General features: G+C 41.0%; 2 protein-coding genes across 4 annotated transcripts in view; one reads left to right on the top strand and one right to left on the bottom strand.

The window, feature by feature from the left end:
• Nucleotides 1-21,582, top strand: part of LOC141798106 (coiled-coil domain-containing protein 106-like) — a 114,430-nt gene that overhangs the window by 42,393 nt on the left and 50,455 nt on the right. Inside the window, exons 1-4 of one of the 3 annotated variants that reach the window (XR_012599128.1) lie at nt 994-1,614; nt 2,373-2,443; nt 7,818-7,954; nt 8,143-8,781. The exons of 1 other annotated variant lie outside the window; for it this stretch is intronic. Coding sequence is in view for 1 of the 2 variants with exons in the window: in XM_074679897.1 (XP_074535998.1) it covers nt 7,818-7,954; nt 8,143-8,322 (317 nt within the window). In the remaining variant the exon portion in view is untranslated. Of the gene's footprint in view, nt 1-993; nt 1,615-2,372; nt 2,444-7,817; nt 7,955-8,142; nt 8,782-21,582 lie in introns of those variants that run through there. One more of the 3 variants, XM_074679897.1, reaches the window with a different exon arrangement.
• LOC141797666 (alpha-2-macroglobulin-like) overlaps nt 18,707-21,582 on the bottom strand; it is a 31,586-nt gene continuing 28,710 nt past the window's right edge. The window contains 4 exon segments of the mRNA XM_074679264.1: nt 18,707-18,820; nt 18,902-18,970; nt 19,050-19,140; nt 20,826-20,947. Of these exon segments, the coding sequence (XP_074535365.1) occupies nt 18,707-18,820; nt 18,902-18,970; nt 19,050-19,140; nt 20,826-20,947 (396 nt within the window).

Here is a 21,582-nt window from a genome sequence, read left to right as displayed (position 1 = left end):
TATCAGGTTAACCACCGGCGGTATTTTATCCATCCACAAACAGGGGCACACACTCAACACCTTGAGCGTGCATGGCGTACGTACAAAGGCCTTGTTTTTAGGTACAGGGGGTAACCTGTCAGAGCAGTCTCTCAAGAGAATGCTGAAGTTTATTGAGTGGAACTACTGGCTGGGAAAATCACACCGACATGGAGCAATTGGCCGCCTCCTCCATGACATAAGGAAAATGCACAAGGTGTGAAAGGTTCATAAGAAATGTTTACAGTATGACAATCAATGTGTGCCTGTGTTCGAACCACTTAAGCTGTTAATGTGTGTCATTTGAACAATATGAGAACATCTGGATGCTTAGGCTCTAAACAATAATTCAGTCAATGTTTGAGGAGTCTGTGTTGTGGTTCTAGACCTGGATCTGGTCTTATGTGGTCTGGATGAGAAGAAAATCAGTGGAATGTGCCTTTTTTTGCATTTTCACAACTAGAATAAAGGTTTCACAAATCAGAGAATGTATTTTTATAGACGTTAAGGCTCTGAAGATTAATTCAGTTTAGGTTTGAAGTCTTTTTTTCTTGTGGTTTTATATCAGGACCTGGTCCTGTGAAAATGTGATGTAGATCAGAAAAAGACACGGAAACACACAGGAAAACAACTGAATATATATTTGACGTTTGGCAGGCGATTTGACATTTTTAAGGTGGACAGGAAAGTTATTATCCAATGCCAGCTTATTGGATCACCTAAATGAGGGTAAATTTGTGCCATCAGAAACTGAATTTGAATTAAAATATTGAATTTGAAAAAGCATGATGTGAAATGAAATTTATTTTTTTAAAATTGAATTATTATTAATTGAATTACTTTTTTTTAATTGAACTTGAATTTGTATTTTGCAAATACAATTCAACTCTTTTTATACTTGAATTAAACTTTTTTTTTCTTTTTAACTTAAACATTTAAAAACACAGAATTCAATTTCGATTTACAAAAAGCAGATTCAGTTTTAAAATTCAATTTCAATTCAGAGTGGCACGACCATTACGTCATCTCGTGTAGAACACTTGGTGTTTTAGCTCACAAGTACTATAGTGCAGTGTAGTGTGGTGTACTTCATAGAGTTTTAAGTTGGCCCTACGTGAGCAATGACATGCTAACGCTAGCTAATATAACGTGGCCACCACATGCAAGTACCGTGTTTAAGTTAGTTTGATGTTCGACATTCACATTCAACGTTTCGTATTCCAGGAGAAAAACTGAGTATAAATCTATTGTTCTCCCTGATCATTTGACTTATTCATGTCAAACCAACTGTGCACCATAGATACTCATATTTCTCACAAGACACAAGACACTTTTTTTTTTAATGTATCCTTTATCCATAGATACTGATATCTTTTATGAATTTGATTTTTTTTTAAGTAAACGGCTATTTATACGAGGGGTTTCCCCCTGGAATGTGAAACAATGAATTTGAATGTTCATCAAACTAACTTAACCTCGGTTTTGTAGGGCCCTTTAGCATTTTTGACCAAACAACAAACAACTTAAGTGCTGTTTAACTAAATATGCTGTCATTACAGTTGCTTCCGAGTCTTCAGAGCCTGCACAAACAGAACGGTTTGTGTTTGCTTTTTCCCTTACTGACTTAACAAGTTATTGGTTATTTGTCTAAAATGCTATATATATACGAAAATGAACTCAGTAACCACGTTGTAATGGGCTTTTAGCTGTTGTCAATTCTGTGGTTGTTGGATATGTTTGTGCTATTGTACTAGGTATAAGTAAAATGCCATTACATTATGCAACGATGTTTTCAACGTACTGATGTAAAACTATAAACTGATCTACAAAAAGACCTGAAACTAAAAGATCTAGTGTCACTACAGACACTTTAAGACAATGTTGAGCAATTTGGAGTCAGACTATTGTGGCTGCAGATGTTCTGTCCAACACACTCCATCCTTCTTGTGTGGACAATCCAAGCAAAATTGGCTGTCAGAAATTGTGATTTTTCTTTCTTAATGCATTTAATTTGTGTTTTGTGTGTTTGATGACTACATGTGTTTGTGTATAAATGTTTAATAAGCTGCTGTCTTGGCCAGGACACTCTTGAAAAAGTGTAAATTTCTGATCTCAAAAAGGTTTTCCTGGTTGAAAAAAAAAAAAAAAAAGGTTATTTAAACCCCCCCCCCCCCCCCCCCCCCCCCCTAAATTACAGTTTAATTTAGTCATGGCATGTTCTTTTTCTGTCTCAAGCTTACCTAAAGACCAATAATGCTGCATCTACACTAAGTTGGTCCTTTGATCAATCAAGTATTTTTAAATGAACCATCTAACCTACAGGTGTATTTGTTGTAATTCATTTCCTTTTGCAGTGCTTCAAATATTCAAATGGAGATTGTGCTTAGTGACGAGACTGACAGTCAAGCTGGAAACGAGCCTTAAGGTTAGTGCTCCAAATTAAGTCAACAGCACAGGCAGTCAGTAAGCTTTGTTAGAGATAATATTATTATTCTCAGATGCTAAAAATATTCAAATCATATTGTATTTACAATGGGTGTGCCAAAAGTGGATTCACATAATGATCGCAATTCTTATTTGCTAAGATTTAGAATCAAGTTCAAATTTCCCAAAATCAATTTAAAAAAAATCCACTGGTTGTCTGCCTCCATTTTTTAACTACATGGGACACCCTGATGTCACCATGCAGCTGATTCTGAAAAGCATGCATGGAAAGCACCAAAACAAAGAGGAAACAACAAAGATGAAGAAGGAAATCCAACCGGCTTCGTCTTCAGTGGACTTTAATGTCTCCATTGGTCATTCTGTCTTACAAAGCAGATGGGAGTAGATTATGATCAGAAATCAGATCAAAAATCATTCTTAATAAAAACATTTTGAATCACAAATCAATTTTCAATCAAATTGTGGCCCCAAAAATTGTAATTGAATTGAATCGAATTGCCAGATAGTAAAAGATTCCCACCCCTTGTATGTACACTATGAGGCCTATACAACAGATGACAGGCCCATCACTATGATTACTTTCCCAGATTGTGTTGTTTAACAGAAGAAAACCTCTAATGTCCTTCAAATACAACAAAATGATAGACATAAAGATTATCATACTGCCTGCTTTTTGGATGAACTAATGTGAGACATTTTTTTTTCTTTCTTTGGAGATTGAAATACAAATGATTACTGAAACTGCTAGTAAACATCAAGCTGTAGTTTAAGTATGCAGAGAATGCAGTATCTTACTTTTGGTACAGTAAAATCTGTTTTTAAGCATTTCTTCCAAATACAGTAAACAGCAAACAGAGTCAAGACAAACAGCTGTAGGAGAGGTGACATTCCAGCTACTGACCAACAAGTTCAGCTGAGGGACAGAGCCATCGCTGCTGCTCGAATTTCTTCAGCACTGTCTTGCTTCTACAGATGCTACAGTTATGAATGTGGTACAACCTGAGCAGGTCCCTAGTTTATCACGCGGCAAACACAAATAAAATTTTAGGGCCAGTTTAGGATTGCCAATCAATCTATTCCACGTATGTATCTCTTTAGAGATGGGGCTAAGTCGGAAGTATACTGTAAACTACAAATAACATCTCTGGGCTCTAATTTCGTAGACCAGGCGCAGGCGCACCTGCCCTGCGCCGGCCTTCGCCGTGCGCACAGGGCGTGACCGGCGCACTTTGCAAGTTTCCTGTAGTGCCAAGAGAGGCGCAGTACAGGCGCACATGAGCGCAGAGATGCGCGTCCACGCCTCCCTCCGCGCAAATGGCAGAGAGGGAGGAGAAAAGCCGTGAGTGGGTTTAACACAGCCGAGCGCTGTGGGCCAGCTCCCGGGACAGATTTAATCTGTTCCTTTGTCTTTATCCAGAGTAAAAAATTAAGAGGCAGTTACACAGATGGCTTATCCATTCAGAATACTTTTGATCCACCTGCACTCCTGGTTTGTCATCGCCAAGCAGAGCCTTTGGTGATAGACTGTATACTCTCCCAGTGTCTCCACCTCATCCTCCTTACAACAATGTACACCATCTTTGTAGATCACATTAAAAATAAAGACTAAAACAGAGAAATATGGGAAATCACGGGTAAATCCTGAGTGACATACATTTATTTTGTCTGTTTTTTTCTTCGTCTTTTCTCTCCCTCTTTTCTTTGAATTAAATGAAATGAGAGAACCAGATATACTCAGTATAAGATGTTAAGGCTGTTTATTATTTAATTGTAAGATTTGTATCAAACTTCCAGCTGCCGTCAGGTTAACTTTCCATTATGCATGTGAGGGCAGCCTGCGCTCTTACTGGGCCCCGTCTCTATGAAGCCTGGCTCACACTACAGGATTCTCGCCCCGATTTAACCCGGATTCGGTCCTCCCGACAATCGGGGAAGAAATCGGGTCGGGTACTAAATCGGGCCCGACGTTCGGGCAAGATTATCTTCTAGGGCTCTTATTTCGTGGCGCAGCGCAGGGGGCACAAGCCTGGCGCAGCCTGCGCAGTGCTAATTTCGTGCAGCGCACCTCCGTGCGCTGCCAATTTGACAGTTTGGTAGATTGTCTGCGCAGAGATGGGTGTGACGGCGCGCCTGGGGGAGTTGACGGCGCACCAGGGGGAGGTGTCAGCAGATTCATGTTGGTGCAGTGACAATTTTGTGCCAAAAAAGTGCGCTGAAAGCTCGCCAGCTCCAACCTGGTCTATCCTCGGCGCAAGGCGGAGCGCACCCCACGCAGCTGTAATTTGGTGACAGGCGCACATGTGCGCACATGTCATCAAAGCCTCAGAGGCAGGTTTCCAGAGTGTCAGGCACATTTTGATGCAGTAAACAATCACAGCAATCACTGTTTAATGTAACTGTCTGAACCAGCACATACATTTGTATCTATATTAACTGTCCCGTCACATCTGATGTCTGTTTAAAGCCGTTTGTCAAAATGGAAAGTTAACCTGACGGCAGCTGGAAGTTTGATGCACATCTTACAATTGAACAATAAACAGCCTTAACATCTGATACAGAGTATATCTGGTTCTCTCATTTCATTTAATTCAAAGAAAAGAGGGAGAGAAAAGCCGAAGAAAAAAGAGACTAAATAAATTTATGTCACTCAGGATTTACCCGTTATTTCCCATATTTCTCTGTTCTAGTCTTTATTTTTAACATGATCTTAAAAGATGGAGTACATTATTGTGAGGAGGATGAGGTGGAGACACTGGGAGAGTATACAGTCTATCACCAAAGGCTCTGCTTGGCGATGACAAACCAGGAGTGCAGGTGGATCAAAAGTATTCTGAATGGATAAGCCAGCTGTGTAACTGCCTCTTAATTTTTTACTCCGGACAAAGGAACAGATTAAATCTGTCCAGGGAGCTGGCCCACATGGTGACGCGCTTCGTGTCCTCCGATGTGCCCTGCTGTCCATTGTCCTGCTGCAGGCACAGCGGCTCTGACCGTCTCCGCTACCAGCACTCTGGTGCTGAGGATCACTCAGTCCAATCAGATGCTGCGCCTCGGTAGCAGGGCATTTAAAGGCGAGGAGAGGCACTCATTCGATTGGTGAAAACAGCGCTCGGCTGTGTTAAACCCACTCACGGCTTTTCTCCTCCCTCTCTCCCATTTGCGTGGAGGGAGGCGTGGACACGCAGTTCTGCGCTCATTTGCGCTGATGTGCGCCTGTACTGCGCCTCTCTTGGCACTGCAGGAAACTTGCAAAGTGCGCCGGTCACGCCCTGTGCGCACGGCGAAGGCCTGCGCAGGGCAGGTGCGCCTGCGCGTGCGCCTGGTCTACGTAATTAGAGCCCCTAGTGTGAGCGGTTGACAGATGAATCTTTAGCCCCACGATCGTCTCACAGACTCGTCGGAGCCGCCCCCATAATTTTCAAACATGATTGATATTATCTGGATGATCACAACATTCATGCTCACTGAGGATGACAACAGACAATTAGAAAGAGCCCCAGAGACCAGACAACAGACAGACGAAGGCTGAAAGTGAAACTGAAAGGCTCCGGGTCAGCTGACTGCGCGCTCCACTGGCCCACTCGAGCCAGTTCAATAATGCCTTTAGAAATAACACATAACCACGCCATTTTCAGTAGCAAACTGTTGTTTTATCAGTGATCGGTGTGAGATTATGCCATAATTGGCTGCGCGTAATGGATGAAAGGCACCGCTGCAGATGTAAAAGCCCTGGAAAAAGGGAGTTTGAATGAATAAAAGACACACGATGCGCTCCTCAGCTTGTATGTTTTTTACTGACTGAGACACCGTCATAGACTTACAGTTACGGCTAGCATGCTAAGTGCTACGCACAACACGGTCATGAGGCAGTTAAACTTCTAACTTTGAGGAAATCACAGAATACTAAATAACCCTCCTGACAACATTATAACCGCTCAAGACAAGACACACAACACTTATCACAAGTCTGTACCTGGAAAAGGGGAGTTTGAATGAATAAAAGACACACGATGCGCTCCTCAGCTTGTATGTATTTTACTGACTGAGGATGCGCGGTGTCAGCCCCCATCATTCTTTTGCAAATGAAATGCGCCCCCTGCTGGTGTCCTCCGAAAGCCACTCTCCCACCACTACATTCACAAGACCACAAACATAAAACAAAATACCGAACACAGCAATGAACAAATCTAATGTCTTACTGTTTTTCAACTATTACACAGACAGCTCCACTTCTCTCTCCTCCTGTCCCACCAGTGCACTAAAAACCTCAGATCAAACAACTGAGCACATGTGGTCTATCATGCATTATTTATTCATTATTTCTTTTAAAGTTTACAGTTTGTGGGACCATGGTATAAGCGGATTAAACATCTTGGAAGCGTGCATTAGACCGTTCTAAGGCACTCCGCGGAGTAACACCACACCGCTGCGCGTCGTGGTGTTCCCACTCCACATCGTGCCTTAGAACGGTCTAATGCACGCTCCCTCGTTGTTTAATCCTTACTTAATTAATTTGTTTTTTAACAGAAAAAAGAAAGCGGCCCCGGACACCCTCATCAGAATCATCTTCATCGTCAACCATAACATCATCCTTCACATCGTTGTCATCTTCATCCACGTCTTCTTCATCAGAGAAGGGAAAAAAAAGAAAAAAAAAGAAGAAGTCCAAGTCAAAGGGGAGACTTTTTTTCTAAAGGAGTAAGTTTTACAATATAAGTTTGTAGAAACATTATTAGTAAGTAGGTCACCTCTGCAGGCCATGTGCACCTGTGTGCCACTGTGTGAAGTAGTGAGTAATCTAATTAGCACCTTCACAATTAAAAATTCTTCTGGATTAAAAAAATCACAATTTAGGAATTTTCTAAAGCTTGTCAGATAGGTATTGACTCAACACAGGTTATTATTGAGGCTATATTAGTTGTGAAAAAAAATTAAAAAATAAGGAATTTTCAATTAACCATTCAGCCAAAGACAAGTAGCAAATTGATCTTGAATGGACTGTACTGTCACATTGTTATTTAAATAATATGAAATTGTTGGTTAATATAAACACAGATGATTAATACCTCAGACATTTAGAAAAAATAATTCTCTCATACTCATAGCTTTCTTGTAATTGCAAGGTTTCATATTTTTGGCAGGTGTGTATCTGGAAGCAACAATAAGTATTTTGCTCATTGGACACTGAAAGGTGCAGGGTAAACCCAAAGCATCTCATAGAAAAGAAACTTTTTTTAATTTAATGTGACTGTTGTGGGCTGTGAGTAGAATTATGTTCAGTTACATGTGCAAAAGTTATAAGTATGGGGATGATATTTAACACTTATGTATGTATATATCCCTGTCATTTGCAGTGACCACACCAGAACAGGTCCACATCCGGTACAAACATGTCCTGAAGACATACAAGGCCACGCTGAGTCTTGGACAGGCTTTAAAGCGGCATGGGATCCCCAAAAACACAATGGCTCTGACAAACATCATCGCAGAGGTACAATGTACAGTGCATGAGAACATAAATATTGTTTGTGTTGCCACTATGACTGTCTTTAGGTCTTATTTAGTAGTATAAATGATAACAGAAAAACTATTGAAGTGGGCAGGGGGATAATGAATGGTCTTTTTTTAACATGTATAATACTGCCATATAGTAATACAAATACATATTTGAAATTGTAGGTTCAAATTGCTTCTGAAGGAGAGGAGTTCAATGTTCCCTCCTACCAAGCAGGGACAACAGTAAAGGAACATGTGCTTCAGCTGAAGGCGTATGTTGATTCCTGCCCTGTACTACAGGAGAAAATCGACAAAATGAAGAACAACCAACTCCTGCCACTGAAATGGCGTTTCAGGTTTTAAGTATACAAATACTTGGTTAATTGTTGTTGTATTGCTGCTTCTTTTCTTTCAAGTTACTTTGCTGTTGTTTAAAATACAAAATAATTGTGTTGTTTTTTAAAATTAAAATGTTTTAATCAGAGTGAGTATTCTTTCTCAATGCATGTTAGAAAAAAATCCATAGTAATGTTTTGCATGGTGTTTGTTTTTTAAAGATTCAAACCGCTAGACTTTGGTCCATAGTTTGAACACAAAAAGTTGCAGGGGAAGTGCTGGGTACTTACAGGTAAAGAAGTGGGTAGTTACCCGGTAAGTAAAGCCAACAAGTGGGCACTTTATAATCCAGCCCCGTTCCAGATGTTGACCAGTAGTTACAGGTAAAGTAGTGGGTAGTTACCCAGTGAAACTACTGGACAGTTAGACAGTAAGCAAAGACAAGTTTAAACTTAATGGCTGGGTTACTTAAAAGGTGAATTACTATGTGGGGTTTCTGTGTGTTTAAAAAATAAAGATATTTTATACGTCAGCGTGTCTTGCCATTATTGTGTGAAACACATACTCATCAATACATTACAGTGTTTAAGTTCATCACTGGTCTACATTATCTGTATCCATACTGATTCTTATGGGGAAGTGGCACATCAAGGTTTGCACAGCAAAAGCGTGTGTTACAGTCCTGATAAGTTCAAGGTAAGACACGAGAAACTACACTGTAAAACTCCAGGACTTACACTGTGCGTGTACACTTACACGAGCGTAATGTTGGAAATGAGGTGAGGTGTATGACATACATCTAAGTGTTACTTCTACTGTTTTCCCACACTGCCTTGCAGGGTACCTCTAACTGGGTGCTCAGTAATCTTCCCACACTGCTATCCTGACAGAGCTACTTTTCCCACGCTGCCTTACAGGGTACCTTTAACCGTGCACTAAGTCATGTTCCCACACTGCTATCCTGACAGGGTACATTTTCACACTGCCTTACAGGGTACCTTTTACTGTTCACCTCAGTCAGTTTCCCACACTGCGATCCTGACAGGGTACCTCACAGATAGTTTGTCCCTCAAAATGATGTCTTAGCTCTAAATTTCTCAAATACTTAAACTACTTCTTATTGTAGATGTGATGCTATCAATCTGACCAAAATACCTTAAAACTATTAATCCGACTCCATTCTCCTCTCACCTCTTTCCGCGCAGTTCGTTTATGGGAAAGGATCAGGAGGCGTCCTGGTTCTCAGTTGAACACAAATTTATTAACAATATGTCAAGAATATGCATTTACAGAGATCTCTGGTGCAGCCTCATTTCCCTGTTCCCTACATGTTGCAGAGACAGTTCATGAGACTCACCCTGACTCTCTCTCTCAGCACCAATATGTAGTCACTAACAGAGTTTCTCTAAGGAATGTAGGTTGAGTCGTCTTCTTATTGGCTCTCCAGGTGTTCTCCCCCTCTTATTGGCTGCTGGCCGGTCTTCTGTCTCTGTCTGTGACTGGCGGGTGATCAAGTGGGTGATCAGCCCCCCTTCACTTATCTGTAGAGAAACTGTTAAAAACACATCCCTTGCTTCCTTCCTTCCTTTAATTGTTTACCTTCCTCACTTTGACTGAAACACCTCAACTCTAAAAAAGTAATTGCTGACTTGCGTTATTAGTGTTACACAGTTACTTCTTTTTATTATTGGGTATAAACATTAACTTCACTTGTGGTCACTCTCTACTCTGGGTGCTCCATAAAATCCCAGGAATACCCAGCCCCCCTCAAGTGTCCTGCAATTCATACCAACAACAATGAGCACATGTGTACAACCAAGTTAGTTAAAGCACATCTGTATAGTATTGTTAATAAAAACATGTCTACATGGGCTATATATTCTTTCAGTAACTACCCCATAGATACCGCAAAATGTCATGGTACATGTGTGAGAGTTACTCCAACAGTTGAGGAAACTACACTGTAAGAGAAGGGAAAGTACTCTGTAAGACGCAAGCGTAACTACCCCATAGATACCGCAAAATGTCATGGTACATGTGTGAGAGTTACCCGTACAGTTGAGAAAACTGCACTGTAAGAGACGGGAAACAACACTGTAAGACGCGGGCTGTAATCTAAAGTGCTACCCATTTTTGTTGATTGTTACCCACCAAAACAGATAATTCAAATCCAGCTTCTATTTGATTTGCCAAGTTGCACATCCACTGGGACTCCTCTTGAAATACCTATGGAGTCTATATAAGCTGATGAGTCTTTGTAGACATCAAAATCCCTTTTATATCTAAAATTTTGGTTCTGGCAAGGAACATATCGCTCAGCAACCTTCTCTAACTCAGAAGCAGAGGCTTTAATGACCTTAATTGGGGCAATTGAGGGCAGGATAGTACAAGTACCTGCCCAATCTGAGGGGAGCACATCATCAAGAATTTCACCTCCACAATACCAGTAAATATCAGCTCTTGCATAAATCAATCTTGTTACATTTTCCCACTTAGTTTACCTTGTGGATAATAGTACACTAATCTGGGGTAGTATGGCCTACAAACATTGCTGGTGTGGTGTATCTAGTCAGACAGGTATGATTGTTTTTAACTGATGTGAAAATTGGAGGTACACTCTGTTTTGGTACCTGTGGGTATGATTGTTCAAGGTGTCTACATTTGGCAGCTGGGTTTTCTGTCATATGCAACTGCATCATGCAGTAGGTCTCATTACATGAGAAGGGCGATGGTACAGTTAGCAGCATTTATCTAGCCTTGGCACAGACCACACATTCTTGCTGCTGTCTCTACAAACTCTTTCCAATAATTTTTCTGGGAGAAACAGGTTTCATATTGAATATTTTTTTGGGCCCGTCAGGTTCTTGAGGTAGGGGACAATGTTGGCGAGAGTACTGCTTGATTCAGGGGCATTTACAGTAATATTCAAAAAGCCAACAGGATCGAGGATACCTGATACGTAGGCCCCCAGGGGAAATATGCCAGAATCAGTGAGGGCAGCGTTTCGAATGGTGAGCAACATGTGATTGCGGTCAGGACGAACATTTCGTTTAATTAAAGTTAGCCTATTTTTTAGTGCTGTTGGACTTTTACAATTGTTATACAAGTAATACCCCAATCCACATTTCCTGTGTTTGCTCTGGTGGACTCCCAGGAAGAACGGACATCCAAGGAATGTACAAAGCCATCTGAATTTACAGATTCTGCCTTGTAAGTCGAGGCTGTAGGTCCTGATACACAGAGGTATATTATATATAATAATCTTAAAGCTTTAAGTCACAGGATAAGACAGAACAAGTGTCAAATTTGGCAGTTGAGGTTTCTCCCAGAGTGAATTGTGACTGGAGAATTTTACTTTTTTCTAACTGAATAGAGAGTGCAGGTCTCTGAAGGAGTGCCACCCAAAAAAGGAAGTACTGTCAATACGCCAATCATGACTAGAATTGCAGTGGTGGCCCCGAGGCCACATCCTGCACCAGGTTTCATCATTTCCTTAGAGTCAACAGGTCTTATTTTAGTCTACAGCCGGCTGTTTAGTCAAACTGTTGAGTTCAGAGTCAAAGTCCAGCTTAGTGTCTCTCAGGTCAGTCCCGACATGGTTAAGAGTTCTCTCACCTGGGTCAGCTGTGATCGTACAGTGGGTTTGGGTTTTTAACTACTTAGTCTGTTGTTAGTCAACCACACCTTGACACATTGTGAGGTGGCTTCTGCAACTTTGTAGGGACCATGCCTCCTGGGTTCTGACCAGTTGAATTTGTTATCCTTCCTCTGAATCCAGCTTCCTGGTTCAACTGGAGTAGGATCCTTTTCAGTCTCCTTGGTCAGGATCTCTGTCACCTGCTAAGAGATATTCATCACCGCGTTGTTCTGTCGAGTGATACACTCTGTCATGTCTAAGTGTTGGACAACTACGGATGAGGTATCGCTGGGTGCAGTTGTTAAAGGGCAGGGCATTTTCCTGCCTGTGAGCACCTCATGTGGACTCACATTGAGTGTGGTGTTGGGTGCGGATCTGATGTTGAATAGTACAAAGGGCAAAGCTTTTACCCAGGAGAGATTGGTATCAGCTATCTTTACCAAGTCATTTTTTTTAAAGTTCCATGTGCTCTTTCCACCAGTCCCTGTGATGCAGGATGGTAAACTGCACCAAATTTGTGTTTGATGCCAAAAAAACTCTTCAACTTGTTCCAAATCTCAAAGGACTGTACAAAGTATTTGGTAATATCTTTCAGATACGGGTGCCACCAGTGTTGTGACAAGAATACTGTCACCTTAGAACTTGCACAATGTCCCCTGCTGTGTGCTTCTGGGCACAACGTATTTAGTAGTCCAGCTGGAGCTATTATTATCCCTTCATGACTCCTTCAGAGCCCTGTGGAGTCTTATGAGGCACTTTTGTCCTTCCAAGCCTGCTTCCCCATAGGTGTAGCTGCCTCCTTCTGCTCTCTGATGGCCTGAGTGTTCAACTTTGTCTGATGCTTGTCCACATGTGGCTTCTGCATCATCTGGTTATGTGCAACATAACCTGCTGTAGCTTTAGCTGCTGCATGGGCAGCACTGTTACCCCTGCTTACCCAACCGTGCCCCTTTTTATGTCCTCTGCATTCAATTATTGCTACTTGTTTTGGTTCCTGCAATGCATAATATAGCTCCAACAAGGGCTGTACATTTTTTACTACTTTTGCTCTAACTGTGTCCTTGCGCTTCTTTACAATGCTGGGCTTGCTCAAACTGTGTCGTTATATATATATATTATAATGCTGCTTGCGCAGATTACCTGCGCTCACACTCTTCCTCTTGCGCTGAGGGAATTTCTGCTCACAGATCTCTGTCTGCTGTCAAATTGTTATTTTTAATTAGACCGACTAGTATTGACCAATCAGATTATCCCTGTTTGTTTACTGGGGTGTTCGCTGGGCAGCATGCGTGGGTTTGTTAATTGGCCTGAGATCCTGAACCACTGTATAGTCTGGTTTGTTTAGGCTTAGAAACAGGATTGATGGGAGTGTTTCACTGAGATTTCGTCGGGATCAGAACTTTGGACTTAAGAAGCCCATCAATGGTACCTCTGTCTGCTCAGCTCCTAGGGGATACTGGGGCCTGTAGATTGGGATGGCATCTGGTTTCAGTTTAATCGACACGGGGGAACATTTCAGAGTCTGACATCTATAGGACCTGGGCAATCGGTGGAGATTAGAAAATAGTGACTGAAATGAAGACAGTTTCATTGGCATGGGACAAAGACTGAGAGAGGCCACGTCTCTGTGTTTCCCGAGAATCTAATAACAGGCATGGTGCTCTTACAAAATGGAAGTGGAGTGTTTAATTTTGAATACCTTGTTCCTGTATCCAGCATGCAAATATATTCCTTCCCATTGACGGTTATTGAAACGGATGTTTCTTAATATGTGGGCTCTAGACACAGGGAGTCGCCTGTCATAAATTCTGGGCAGCCCTAGTGTGGCAACTGACCATCTGAGGGCGCCTGATGCTGTTGTTGCTGTGTACGTGCCAGGGTCTATTGCTGTGAAGGCATATCACCTTGCTGATGCACCTGCGGTGGATGTACTGAGCACTGGCATTTGGCACACCGCCCAAGAGTAGGGATGTGAGAAAGGCAAAGAGGGATTGAACTGGTTGTTATGCTGATAAGCTGAAGGACATTGACGTGCCCAGTGGGCAATGCCAACGCACTGAAAACACCTGTAACCTCATTGTCTGCCCCTTGAACGCCTTTATCTATTTTGACGTTGTCTTTGACGATTATATCTTGGGGGCACAGATACAAACTGTATCCTGAAGGTGGCTGAAACGCTGCTAGCTGTTGCGGATATAAATTATATCCTGTAGGTTGTTGATACACCGCTGGCTGCTGTGGATGTAAATTGTATTCTGAAGGTTATTGATAAACCAACTGCTGCGGAACACTGTCAGTGTTGGAGAGGGGCCTGGGCCTGGTTGTTTTGAGACTACTATAACATTTGCTTATCTCTTTTGTTTTGGTTAATGTTGTCCCCTTTGAGTTGGGCTCTTGTCAACTGAGCCTGGAGTTCAGTGATTTCTCTTTCTTCATTTAACCATTTTTCTGTTTCATTATCAAGATGCACTCAAATATGTTCTTCCCAAACATCATAATAAATAGCATTTAACCTCACTGTGCTTTTTAGCTTTTCTTGCACTGATTTGGGGTGAGAAGTTTGTCAATTGCGTCATCCATTACTGGCTCCTAACCCGTCCTGGTTGTCCAAAGCTCCCTCACTCTCATGAGATAAGAGGCTGCCTTTTCTCCCCTCTTGGGTGGAATGTCACAGAGCTCTGCAGACTTTGTATTCAGGGGATAAAATCTTTTCACACAGGGCCATAGGTCATCTACTCAAGTAGTGTGTAGCGCAACTGTGTCCAAAAGATCTTTTGTGCCTGCATCGCATTTCTATCTCAGTCAAAGTACTGTATGGGGAGCAGGCTGTGAAAACCCTCTGGAAGTCACCAAGGGCTGGGACCATACCTGCACAAGCCCCTACAAATGCCTTATTCCACAGATATGTGACCAAGCCCATTAGGCGGCGGTGGAGTTACTACTACTACCTCAGACCCATCAAATCCAAATACCGCATTCGGATACTGGTCTCAATTAATGCACAATAGCGACCATATGCAACAAAGAGCTCATTGTGCAGTTTCTCATCATTCTAAATATGATCCTACCTGCTTCCTTTGTAGCAGCAATCTACGGATCTCTGCCAACACTCACATCTGGCTTTGACGACAACAACAGATGAGATTGGTACTGCATTAATGTTGCAACCCCTTGGTTTGTGCCACTGTTGTGGCAAACTTGTGCAAGATATTGCTGGGAAAACTTGTGCCTTAACTAGATCAAGTTTATAGATCAGTCCCTCTATATCTGAGCAGTATCCTGGCGCGCTGTAAACAATCGCAAATTTAGTTTAGCAAGAAGAGGGCAAACACATGATAATGACAGCTGGCATAAAATTAATTTTAATGTATTTAATACATATCGGCTTACTCTGCTGTACAAGAACATTGTTGTTTTTGTATATAATTGTTTTTGGCGTTAAGTGACAGTGCATGGGGTGTTTGGCGATTACACTTAGATCTGTGCACTTTTCTCTCTATTTTAGCATATTGAAGACCCTTCTGCCTGCCTCTCTCTGATATTGCTGTAGAAAATGTCTAGAAAGTTGCACATATCTCCTGAGAAATATCACTCACCAGTACCGCAAAAAACTAGTAACTTAGGGGTCGGGGCTTAGCGATGGGTCAATTGGCTGTGGGATGAAAATGACAACCTCGGATTGAATAAAATTCTGATTGGCTGGGCGGACAAAGCTTCCCTCTGACTGGCCAACAAAGTCTGTCAATCTCAGAGCAGGACTGCCTTCTGCTCATAGAATTTAGTACTTTGTCCTGTAGTTAAGTACTTTTGCACCGAATATCTCAGCGGAACTGGAAGTATGATTTCTGGTTTTCACTTGTAGAAAACAGAGAACATGTGACTTGTGGGAAGGATTTGAGTGGTTGTAAGTAGCAATTTATGTTCATATGTTACAGGACACAGCTATTTTTGTGGTAAATTATCTCACATACTTATTGCACAAGTTCACATTCAGATTTGCACATATTCAAATTCTCACGGCAACTTCACTTCATACGGTACAGGTGCACAAGTATGTTTGCACCTAGTGTGCTGCAACAATAGGGGCAAAATGTGAGCGTGTCAGTGTTGAAATATGCGACTTGTAGAAAAGGATTTGTGCACCTGTAAATATAATTTGTGCACCTGTAAATATGATTTGTGCACCTGTAAATGTGATTTGTGCACCTGGAACTACGATTTTCTGAATGTGTAATTTTGTGTGAAGAAGAAAAGCCGACACATACAAGACATTATTTTACAAGCACACAACTCATAGAGTGTGGGAATTCAGATTTATTGGTACACATACAAATCAATTTGCACAGCTACAAATTCGATGTTACAGGTGCTGAAACATCTTGCACCCAAAATACCTTCATAGTAAACGCTTCAAAAAAACTCTCACAAAACTGAGTATCTTACATAAGCAATGAGACTAAAGAAGCAGGCAGCTAAGGCTCGAGGCTAAAGGTTGGCCGTGCCCATTTGTGCAGAGTATTGTCATGTTGCCTGATTGTGTTAGTCCAATACATAAAAACCCATTTCCCCGAGTAAATAAAATGACAAGTTTAGATAAATAAATGAATAAAAATAAAAATGGGGTAGGTCACATTAATGATTAAGTAACTCATAAGTAACGTAAAATATTTTTGCTAGACTTGACTTTATTACTAAGTCAGTGCACCATCCAAAAGCATGTGCAGGGCAAATGTGTTTCCTAAGTGATAATATCACCATATCAGCAGTTTGTTGACATGGCTAATTATGCTAATGTTGCAAATGATAAACTAAAAGTGATTTCAAAACGTGTTTTGGGCCACAACTTTATTTGATCTCTCTTGCATTTCATTTCAGGCGTCTTTGAGCCTAGGGAAGTGTAAGTCCAATCAGTTGTTATCACTACAGTCAAAACACAGCTTGTAAAAGTTAACATCATGCAGCACGACTTTTATCCCCCATGAAGCATCATAATAATGTGAAATGTAAATGGTGGTTTGATAAAATAATTTTGTGATGCAAACAGAACGTGTTTCTGTAACTACTGTAATGGTAATTTTATTGTCTTTGTTTTCACTGCTTGAGATGCCCCATATCCTGCTTCCTTGAGACACCTCATCTCCTGATTCTTCAATAAGCATCCAGACCCTTTTGTCTTCTGTCTAGACTTCTAACACCTTCAGCCCAACTTCTAGGCCTCTGATCTCAATGTGATTTCCTGTAGCAGACAGAGGGGTGTGATCAGTACCTTTTGGGGCGTTTCTCTCAAGCATAAATGTTGAGCTCGAACTAGGTTCGGGGTCTTTCTTCACTTTGACCGCTCGCGTGTTGACTGACCTTTTTCTTTGCAAAGGAAAATAAAACCTTGCTGGCCGGCAGAAGTCTCTATTTCATTCTTCACCAGAAACAGGAAAATTTCCACAACACTACACAACTTTGTTTGTAGTTTTATTCATGTAAAATTACAGCTCAAATGTTTCTATGTTCCCATTATTGACCTGAGCACAACATTCACCCAGAGCACAGTCATGTTGTACAAAACAAAGCAGCTCTGTTCATTCTCAGACAGGTCAACCACGCTACATCAGTGACATGTCTTTGGTTCAGATCAATGAGTTTTACTGGAATTTATGTAGAAGTGATAGTACTATCAAAGCATAGCTTAATTACACATGTAGGTCTAATATATGGGAAAACACTTAATTGTATGAGAGACGTGGGTGAAATGAGAAACTCAGATGAGCAACTGCCAATTTAAAAATTTAGAAGCTCAACTTCGAAAATAAGAGTGGTATTTGCAACAATCTATTATGAGGATAATAACAGATAGGGATATCCTGATTAAGTTCTTTGAAAGGGTGAAAACTCCAGTACAATGTTTAATACAAATACAAATACAGCGATGGACAAATGAACCTACAGATGCTTCAGTATGTTTTGTTTCATTCAGCTGATATCATCATTAAACTGAAAATCTTTGGCTGAGATGAGCCCACCATTACAAAGCATGACAAACACTGTCTCTTTATGTGTTAGCGTTTTCTTATTTCTCAGCGTAAATCTGTGGCTAAATCAGTAATTTTTCTCACAATAACAGCTTTTGTTTCAGCCCTATAGATGTTAAGAGTATGTTTAAAAAGGCATAATAAATAAATGCAAGGAGGCAAGAAATAACAACAGTTCACTGATGACTTTCAACATATAGAGGTTTATTTAGGATCTTCCTGGGAGCATCAAGACAACACCAGTGTTCAAGCTGCAAATGAAGAGAAAAAGATAAATGAGCCACATTATAATTCCTTCTTATTTAAACCTGGGTCAAATTAATAATAAAGTTGGTTCTTAATGAATAACTTGGGAAAGGTATGATAATGTATACACCATACTGCAATAAGTCTACCAGATACATTTCCAGATGTTGCAAAATGTACTTTAATTCATGTGGTGTAGCCAAGAGATAGCTGATCCAAGGAGCTTTGTGAAGTGATCTGCTCTCTCGAAAACTGTTACCTGCACAGGGGTATGTGTACTGAGTCTCAGCCTGGTCATCTAGGGAGAAAGAAGAGAAACAGATGTTAAAGAGGAGAAAACCTGACTGTGTCAGAGCAGTAAGTCTCACTGAGAATGGAGGACACAGGTAAAGTTTGCCAGCTCTATTCAGTTTACTGTGGTTTGTGTCTGGAGCAGAGCTGTGAGCATTTACAGTGGATTTCATGTCAAACACAAAGCTTTACAGCCTGTGTCGGTCAGATTGTCTTATTTACTCGGCTGGTAGTAGTCATAGATGTGGACCACAGCTGGCTTCAGGTTCTCCACTGGCAGCTCCTGTATGAGCTCCAGCTGGTGATTCACGGGTATATCCTTGGGCAGCTGATGGGAGAGATGATATTATCAAATTCACATCTGCTCATCTGTGCACCATCTTTGTCCTCTCAGTGTGATCTCTCTCACCTCAGTGAAATACACCATAACATGACCTTTTGTCTCTTCAACACGATCCACCAGCAGGGCACCTTTGAGCTGTGAAAAGACCACAGGCAGTTGAGTCATCCCTACCTTCCCTGTGACATGAAAGAGCACCTGGATTAAAGTTACTCACCCTCTTCAAAGACTCAGTGTCTGGGATAAATCCAGAGAGCAATTTGACATCCAGGATCACCATGTTTGTAGTCCTCTCTTCACCAAAGTAGCTGAAACACAACATTAAAGATGAGTCACTCACTGCTTATCCTGAATGCCACAAACTGTTACTTCCTGCAAGAGACAGTCTAGACCAAGCAATCTGAATGGGCGAAAGACACTCCACTGGTAGAAAGCAAACACCACTGGGACAATGAATGTGTTAACAGTGACTGCATAAAGTGGTGGATGAAAAGACGGCTCCAAGAAAAAGAAGCCAAAACATTTAGAGCTCCCCCTACTGACTGGCTGCAGTGTATGGCACAAAGTCCAGCTCCATGTTCATAGATTAGACTTGAGCTTTCTAAATCAATTATTACTTTTTCAGCAGTGTCAGGTGTGTTTTCACCAGTGATGCCAGTAATGCTGAGCAGTTTTTCTGTAATGACGAATCTAACGTGTTACTCAAACCAGTAATCAGACATAAGTTAACTGTCCAAGTCACTGTTTTTTACAATTGTTTTCATTTTTCATTAAGGTTTATTGTACACTCTGTGCTGCCAATATGCTTAAGATCCTTTACTGAAATATTTAGGAATCTATTAGAGAAAGATCAGCACACTACGGCCATAAATGCTGGAGAAGTTGTTTGACTTTTACCTGGGGAAAAAGTCAGCCCTGTTTTACACTGTTACTCCCTCTGTTCCACCAGCTTAACCCTTCAGTTAGCATTAATTCTTCTGTCGATGAGCACAGCATAATGTAAGCTAAAACAAGGCACCTAGTGACAAGCCGAAGCATGCCTTAACTTTTTAGACAGGGGTGCCCTGAGCAGGGTACTGATGATTATGTGAGCAGACTCTCTAATAATATTTATCTTTGTTTATTTCTATTACAGATAAGGGATCAACAGGCTACAGCTTTAACAAAAAATTAAACTAATAAAAACCAAACTACAACAAAACAAAGTGTTAAAAATCAAATCTATTATTTAACCGAACAGTGCTGTAGAGCATCAAAAATAGAACCGTAAAACCTTTCGCTGTTTTTTTAAAAAAAAATTAAAATGTATAAAATGAATATTTTTGTTTTTAATTGTAAAGTATACACAATGCAACTACCAATGCCTGCATATTCCTTTGAAACAAAACATGTCAACTCATATTATTATCTATTGTAAACGCAATCGCACAATTTTACCAAATCATGCAGCTGCAGGTGTTGTCGGCAGCTGCTGAATATAACTTATAAAGTAACTTGTAATCTAACTAAGTCACTTTTAAAATTGAGTAATCAGTAAAGTAACTAAGTTGTTTTTTTAAACAAGTATCATCATATCAGTAATCAGTAATCAGACTACTTTTTCAGCACTACTGTGGCAACACTGGTTTTCTCTGATGCTCCCTCTGTTCTGTATCCTCAGGGTCTTTGCTGCTGCTCTGTCTGCTTTAGCTTTCCATGTGAGCACATGACACATAAGCACATGGAAGGGCAGGGAGCTTCAAGATTGTTCTTGCCAAACCCACAAATTTAACATCTTGTATCTAAAAACCTTATTCTTTTGATAAGAGTGGTCCTATTTTTCAATTGTGGCTTGAGTGGTAGGGGTTGGTTGATACCGGGTGACTTTTCTCCTGGTGTTTTAAGAGGTTTATTTTTGTTGGGGTATAATGCTATGATTGACAGTTTTGTTTCCAAAAGCAGCGCAGAGGATGACTTGCAGTTTAAAGGACCAGTGTTCCTGACTCAAACTCACAGGGACTTGGTCTTCAGAGTAACCCTGCGTCTCCCTGTACCTCCACAGAGGGCTTCTGGTTGGACCTCCACTCTGAGCGTGGTGCCATCAGTCGGTGTGGGGATGTTGTAGTGAAGAGAAACCTGTAAAACAGGGTGATTACGATGACATAAAAATTCCCTCACCTGTGACTTAGACATAAGCGGGCCCTCGCTTGTCAGCACATGTAGCAGCCATTATATGGGGAGCAAGATCAGCACCTGAATTCATGTCTTTAGCAGTTGAGATTTTAAATGTGATTTCATAAAAACACTAAACAAATTGGACGCTACATGTATACTATTGTGCATTTCAAGAGGGTGGCACTATTTCACAAGCAGGTTATTTGATTTGAGGTTATTGATGTGTTGAGAGATAGACCTTGATGGTGTGTTTGAAATTTGAAGGAGACTGGACTTAATATGACAGAGGCTTCCTGGTTCATGGCAAGATTTCTGAGTTTGAGGTGGTACCATAGACACACCTACAGGGCATGACCTGATCAGTGATACTCTTTGAAGGCTTGATAGAGATTTCTGAGCATAATGAAAAAGAAAATGTCAAAAAAGGGAGGACCTTTTTTATCACAGATTAAAACTCATGACTTCCTGTTGATGGTATGGGGCACCGTACTGTAACCTGAAAAGAAGCCTATAGATGCACTAAGGCTGTGACACTTAACATATGTGTGCATTTTCATCCTGATCCAATATTGTACAAGAGATCCATTAAGGTTTTC

The sequence above is a fragment of the Halichoeres trimaculatus genome, unplaced genomic scaffold (genome assembly GCF_033239565.1).
Source record: "Halichoeres trimaculatus isolate MK-OKI-2021-1 unplaced genomic scaffold, fHalTri1.1 fHalTri1_scaffold_9, whole genome shotgun sequence".
Lineage (NCBI taxonomy): Eukaryota > Metazoa > Chordata > Actinopteri > Labriformes > Labridae > Halichoeres > Halichoeres trimaculatus.
Note: the sequence above shows the minus strand (reverse complement) of the source record. Positions and strands in the feature narration are given on the sequence as shown.